The sequence below is a fragment of the Pelecanus crispus genome, chromosome Z (assembly GCF_030463565.1).
Source record: "Pelecanus crispus isolate bPelCri1 chromosome Z, bPelCri1.pri, whole genome shotgun sequence".
Lineage (NCBI taxonomy): Eukaryota > Metazoa > Chordata > Aves > Pelecaniformes > Pelecanidae > Pelecanus > Pelecanus crispus.
The window spans coordinates 84,900,445-84,907,629 of record NC_134676.1 but is presented as its reverse complement, the minus strand read 5'-3'; the positions used below and the strand labels follow the sequence as shown (position 1 = coordinate 84,907,629).

The 7,185-nt window shown below is 48.3% G+C and overlaps 1 protein-coding gene across 2 annotated transcripts in view; it reads left to right on the top strand.

Annotated features, from left to right (window-relative positions):
- The first annotated feature begins 219 nt into the window (after nt 1–219).
- The window catches only part of MCTP1 (multiple C2 and transmembrane domain containing 1), a 292,133-nt gene continuing 285,167 nt past the window's right edge, over nt 220–7,185 (top strand). For both annotated transcript variants that reach the window (XM_075725893.1, XM_075725894.1), the window contains exon 1: nt 220–798. In XM_075725893.1, the coding sequence (XP_075582008.1) occupies nt 220–798 (579 nt within the window). The remainder of the gene's footprint in view (nt 799–7,185) is intronic.

Below are 7,185 nucleotides of genomic sequence, written 5' to 3'. Positions count from 1 at the left end.
GGGGCGGCTTCGTCCTTCCTTCACCTCCCCCGGCGCGGCCGCAGCCCCAGCGCTAGCCCCGGGCTCCCTCGGCCGCGCAGCGCTGAGCGGGGGGCGGCGCGGCGGAGCCCCACGCTCGTCCCCGGCGGCGGGCGCCGCTCCGGCCCGCCCCGCACGGGAGCGAAGGCACCGGGCGCCGGCGGGCTCTGCTGCTGTTGCTGCCGCAGCAGGAGGAGGAGGATGGAGCCGGGCAAGGAGCCCCGGGCGGCCGCGGGGGAGAAGCCGGGCGAGCCCGAGCCGGCGGTGTCCTTCCAGGCCCGGCTGTGGAAGAACCTGCAGCTGGGGGGCAAGGGCCGGAGCGGCGGCGGCGGGCGGGCGGCGGCAGCCGAGCGCCGCAGTGCGGAGCCCCCTGCCCCGCTGGCCAGCGGCAAGGGGGACCTGCCGGCCGGCGCCAAGTGGAGCGGCTTCAGGCGGCGCAGGCAAGTGCTGGACCGCGTCTTCTCCTCCTCCCAGCCCAACCTCTGCTGCTCGGCCGCCGAGCCGCTGGAGCCGGGCGGCGAGTCCGGCTCCGCCCTGCGCCGCCTGCGAGAGCACCTGCTCCCGCAGGGCAAGGGCCCGCCGGCCGGCCGCCGGGAGGACCCCGCCGCCGGCGATGGGGCGCCCAAGGGCGGGAAGGAGGGGCGGCGGCCCGGGGCGCACCTGTCCCACCAGAAGAGCTCCTCGCTGCCCAGCACCGCCTGCCTGGAGCAGCTGCTGCAGGGCTCGCCCACCGCCGGCAGGAGGAAGGAGCAGCGGGCGGAGGACGGCGACGGCAGCGCGGTGAGTGTCGGCGCCCACCGCGGGGCTGGGCTAGCGGGCAGCGCCGGCGGGCGAGCGGGCGGTCCCGGCGGGGCGAGGCGGGAAGGTGGCTCCCGGGGAGGGGAGCGGAGGCGAGGCGAGGCGGGGGGGGAGGCCGTGAGGCCGTGAGGCGAGGCGAGGCGAGGGCCGGCGGTGCGGCGGGAAGGCGGCCGGGCCGGCGCTGCCCCGGCTGGCGCCGAGCGCCCGTCGCCTCGGGGGCGGACCCGCCTCGGGGAGAGCCGCGCCCTGCCGCGCTGCCCCGCCGGGCCTCCCCCGCCGTGGGGCTCGGCTCGGCTCGGCTCGGCTCGGCTCCCCCGCGGGGCGGCCGTCGGGGCGGGCCGTGTCCGCGCCGCGCTGCGCTGCGAGGGCTGCTCGTACTCGGGAGCAGGAGCGACCTCCCCCAGAGCTTGCCCGCGCAAACCATAGCGGGGAGGGCTGGCCCCGTGGCGGGAGCTGGGGTTCGTGCCCGTGGCACGGCTGCCCTCGCACCTTTCCCCAGGGCCACCCCGTGTCTCTGTGAGAGCCCCCCACCACTGGTTTCCGTCCTGGACGCTTCCAGCACGCCTTTTGCTCAGGCAACCTCCACTTCTTCCTTGCCTGGTTATCCAAATTTGAATTCTCATTTCATTTAATTTCTGCAGGACACACGAACAACGAAGACTAGTACAAATTTAATAGACGGTAGAAAATAAATTGGCAGAACGTACCAGGCACCATGACACGTGGCCGTCTGTTCAGGCTGATGACAGTCGTTCCTCCCTCGTCACTGGGGGAGGGCAGTGTACAAAACCATAGCTCTTCCGACTGTCAGTTTTGAAATTAAGTGGTGACGCTAGTGTTGATAGGGGCTGCTGAATCCTGGAATACATTTCCTGCGAGAAAAGTGCAAAACATGTGAGTCATTCTGGAGTTTGTGTAATTCTAAGCAGTCATCCACGTTTTGCAGGAATAGTTGACTAATACATATTATTATATATTGTCTTCTGTCCTAATTAGGGAGAAATTAGTAACTGAAGTAAAAGGCAGGCTCTGTTTGGTGTCAAGAAGCAGCTGTATGAATATATTTGGCTTTTGTTAGTGCTACAGAATCCGTGGTTGTGATCTAACAAAGAGCGGCAGTGGTTCTGCGACAACTTGCAAGCACCCCTTGAAGTCCGCAGGACTTTCATGTCCCTCTGCAGAGTTCAGCCCTCGTCTTCACAAACACAGGACCTAGACCTAACTTTGTGTCCCAGGGGTTGTTTTGGTGATAAGCACAGTGCTGACTGGAAGCTACTGTGGTTATCCCTTGTATAAATCATGCCTGTAAATGTTTTAGGTTGTTGCCTCTTGATGTGGGATTATTTTGATAGGTGATTACGAAGTGGGCATTTCCCTTCAGTGGTCAGTCCCTTTCTTACCCCACCCCTGGCTCACAAAAATGTATTGCACATTTTAAGTGTTAGTGTTTGTGACTGCAGGACTTTCTTCTGTTTTAAAGATGGCTACATCTACCAATTAATAAATATGAAAATGTGGGGTTTTTTTCAGTGCTGGTCTGCTGTTGTGTTCAGTGCATTTATTTACAAAACATGTCAACTGTTATTTAGTTGTGAGGGCATTACTCTCGTTTTGAACAAGGTACAGTCATAACATTTGGAAGGAATACTGCTAATCAAAACAAAGTGGTACCCAAGCTTTCTAACACTTGTCTTTAATTAGCAGGATTGTTATGGCCAATTCCTCCAAGCAGTTTCTAGTATTAACTTGGACTGTGCCTGCGTACCAAACTGCTATTTTTGATATTGCATAAAGCTTGCTATGTTTCTTGCATGTTGGTGGAGTTTGCAGAGCTGCTGATCATGATGTTTGTTTCAGAGGGATGATTTGAAACAGCTGTTCTGCTATTCCATAATCAGCATGCCCTCTGCTCTTCTCATCTCTAGAGGTATAATCTCACGCAGATTATTAAATCTGATTTAATTCACCAGCTTCACTGAGCTATGGAATAGTTGGGGAGATGAGACTCAGACTATCAAGTGCTGTTGGACTGTCTTTAGTTGTGTGTGGTACTCCTCAGTGGTCTGTTACAGAGCAAGTAACTTCCACTGTGACCGGCTGGAGTTTCCAATTCAATATAATTTAGGAGTCAAGTCTTGCACACTTAGATGCTGTACCCCCAGATCAGTAAGGTCCCTGCCTAACTTCAGTCATGGCATTTACACACCTCTGAGGATTTGGGATTAGAAGTCTGGGAACATGAGTTTGGAACAACTTGCATTTTTCAAGTCCAAGTTTTACATACAGCAGCACAGACTTTCAGAGGTGTCTGGATTTTTATTGACCAGCAGCCTTACATGTCCAAAGATCAAAAAAATTCTAGCAACTAACAGAATCACAAAAATGAGATTAAATTATCAAAAAGTAAAACAATACTAGAATTACAACTTGCTTTATGATTCATTTAAGATTTGCAGGGGTAAGCCAATGCTACTGCCTCTTTTGGATCAAGACAGTTGAATTTGTCCACAAAATGAATCTGTACACAAAAAGACCTACTAGATATTTTAATAGAGATGGTGGGGAAAAATAAAATCCCATGAGAAGTCAAATTTCTTGTACTTTTAAGCTGAAATAATATAGTTGTCATCTGTGAAAAGGAGCACAAGTTAGTGTGGGGGATGGGAAGACTTACAATGTAAGTTGCACTACTCAGTGTGGATTTGATCTTAGAATGTACTTTTTGGCATAGTCAAACCATTTAAAAATAACTTGAACTAATTAAAATGCGGTATAGCAATATTGCATTGGACATGGACAACCTAGCAGAGGCCTGGTTTTCTCAGCATTGAATAAAGCTTCTGTTGCAGTGAATAGGTTTAGTATCTTGGTTTGAGTAAAGGTGCACACTTAAGAGTGAAGTCTTATGCAAAGAATAACCCTTACATTTGAGTGCTAAATACTGATCTACTTCTCCTCCAAAGACTGAATACTTCTCAAAGCTGTCCTTGAATAGTTTTGGGGACAGAAGGGCATCGTCACTACTGTATTTGTTGGCAGGAAACTTAGGGTAGCCAAAATGTGAATATGGTTTATTGGAACAAAGAAATAAACACATCTGGAATTAAACATCATCCTTCTTCCAGCTTCCACAGGTCTATATGGCAGGTTTTCTTGGCCAAACCTTTCCTAGCCCTAGATGTGGCATCCAGTCACCTTCATGTGGGTGAGAGCTTCAGGGCGTGCTGCACTCTTGAGGGAGCGAGCTGAGGGCAGTGGAAGCCTCTTGGAGGCAGGAGATGACAACAGCCCTCCAGGGCTTCTGCTGCTCCATGGGACTTTCAGTGGCTGAGCACGCCACTGTGCCCCAAGGCAGTGCAGCAAGGGTTTTTCCACTTGCCCCTTGTAATTTGCATCTCCTTGCCAGCAGGAGTGAGCTTGGATTTACCCACCAGTGCATGTGCCAGTTTTGCCTGAATGTGTGATGTGGCTTTGCATGGAGAGCTTTATGCCACTTGCAGTTTTTCATAATCATGTAGTTAAAACCAGGAGAGTGGAAATATCACTGTTTCTTGAGATGTGCAATAACAAAGAACATACAAGTGTTTCATCATCTTAATCAGAGAACATGGGTATGGGCATATGTCATCCTGAATCAACAGTGGATGTGACGAGCACTTAGGGAGAGGGTTCCTGATGGAAGGGGTGCAGAACCAGTGAAAACCTGACTGGAGTAACAGTGCACGTTTTTCTGCCTATACCAGAATAAATCTATATCTGGCTTAGAGCCACTGGAATCAGTGAAGTTGCACAAGGGAAAAATTTGGCTTGTTTGTTCTAGTTGGCGTGTGTCACAGGTCACGTTTCAGTAATTGATCCAGCGAGTGAAGGCAAAAGAACAAAATAAAGACAAAAAAGGCAGAAAATGTCAGTGAAAAGCTACACAGATAATGTCACCCAAGAGAATCTTAATTGCTACTTCAGATTTCTAAGAAACTTCACTGGGAAAAGCGAAGGTGGTGAGGAAAATCAAACAGTTCTGACTGTCAAGGATTACCTTTTCCTGAGATAATGACAATACAAAACAAAAGAGTTGGAGAGAGCGAATTTGCACAGGTATTTGGAACATGATTTGAGGGCAGCAGTGTTCTGAGAATGAGGGCAAAATTTTAGGTAATGGGAGAAAGCTTGTTTTGAGGATCTGGTCACTGACACATAGGAAATAAGTAGATGAGTAAATGTTTAGGCTGGGTCAGAAGAGCCTGGCGCTTGTTAACAGAAATTACATAGAAATAGAAATAGCAAGCAGGAGGAAAAAGTTGTTGCTAACATTCATTTCTTTTTAAGAAAGCTGTGTCAGTCTCTCAAGGCTGTTTGTTTCTCCAAGAGTTTAATTAGACATCTGATTTTATGAAGGGATGTTCTGTATTGCGGTTTCATCGTTGTATTAATTTCTGATAAAAGGTTTATGTTTCAGCAGCTTGCAATGCATTAATCTGTTTCTTATGCTCTGTCAGCCTCTGACCAGTCTGTCAGTATGTTAATACAGTGTGTGTATATTACTGACATGAAAATCAAGAGATGGCACAGCAGAATTGTATTTAATTATATCCTGAATAACCTCTGCTTAATTAACTAAAGAATCTCTCCCGAGTTTTCAAAGTGAGCTGCATCTTTTTTCAGAATTGGCCAGTTTGCATTTATCCTCATGTGAAATACTTTAAAGTGAACTAGTAGTAGCTGTTAATTTATTGTTTATCCATGACCTCCTTTAGGCTTTGTATTTTTTTTCCCCTCCTGCCTTCACTGTTCATATGTAAAGGTGTTTATCATAAAATAATTGTATTGGGAACAGTAGATGGTTAGTGGATAGGAATTGCAACAGTCCTTGCACTGAAGGAGCGAAAAAATGCTTATTTTCTACTGAGTGACACTGCTGCAAATTGATTAACTTTCATTGTAGGGATTCTAGCTGGATTTCATAGAATCATAGAATAATTTAGGCTGGAAAAAACCCTTAAGATCATTGAGTCCAACTGTTAACCTAACACTGCCAAGTCCACCACTAAACCCTGTCCCTAAGCACCACATCTATATGTCTTTTAAGTACCTCCAGGGATGGGGACTCAATCACTTCTCTGGGCAGCCTCTTCCAGTGCTTGACAACCTTCTGTGAAGAAATTTTTTCTAATATCTAGTCTAAACCTCCCCTGGTGCAACTTGAGCCCATTTCCTCTCGTCCTGTCACTTGTTCCTTGGGAGAAGAGCCCAACACCCACCTCACTACAGCCTCCTTTCAGGTAGTTGTAGAGAGCCATAAGGTCTCCCCTCAGCCTCCTCTTCTCCAGACTAAAGAACCCAGTTCCCTCAGCCGCTCCTCATAAGAGCTGCGCTCCAGACCCTTCACCAGCCTTGTTGCCCTTCTCTGGACACGCTCCAGCACCTCAATGTCTTTCTTGTAGTGAGGGGCCCAAAACTGGACACAGTATTCCAGGTGTGGCCTCACCAGCGCCAAGTACAGGGGGACAATCACCTCCCTGCTCCTGCTGGCCACACTGTTCCTGACACAAGCCAGGATGCTGTTGGCCTTCTTGGCCACCTGGGCACACTGCTGCCTCATGTTCAGCCGGCTGAATATTTCAAGTGACTGTGTCAAACTGTATTACTTCAGTGTACTTCGTGTGTGTATTTCATAACATACTGAACTGTGTTGAACTTTTTAAATGTAAAAAGACACACACCTGAACACTGTTACAGTATTAAACTTTTTTCTAAGAAAGGCTGAAGAATGTTTTTTCCCCTCTTGTTAAAATTTTGGATGCAGAAAATCGTTAGGCATACCAATAAGACAACATCAGTTACTGTACTGTTGCAAAGAGAAATGCTTTCTAGCAGTTTAAAAAATATGACTAAAACAGTTTTAAAACTGCCAGTATGTCATTCAGCATCCAGCCCCGTAGGTAGTTCTAATTTAACTGTTTTGTCTTGTGATGTGGTGCTAACGTATTAATAGACCCAAGTGTCATCTTTTTTAATTCCTCTTGGATGAATTACTGGTCTTTGGCAAGATGACTGAGAACTCTGGGTTGATCTGAATACTGAATTTGGCTTTTACTCTCTAATCTTAATATCTGTCCTAGATCTCCTATAACATAAGTGTTATCTTCTAGGGAATTTTAAGAAGGTAGCTATAATGTAAACCCTGAAGCTTTAAGTTTAAAAAATAAATGTTTTCCTCTTCCCTCATAAAAGAAGACAGAATTCTCCCAAACTTCATCTGTGGTAGACTTAATTTATCAAAACTACAAATTAGATCACCTTTAGTTCAGTATGGCGTTTTGTTTTATGGAGAGTTTGTGTTCTGCTCCGGGATATAGCAGTGTATGGTCC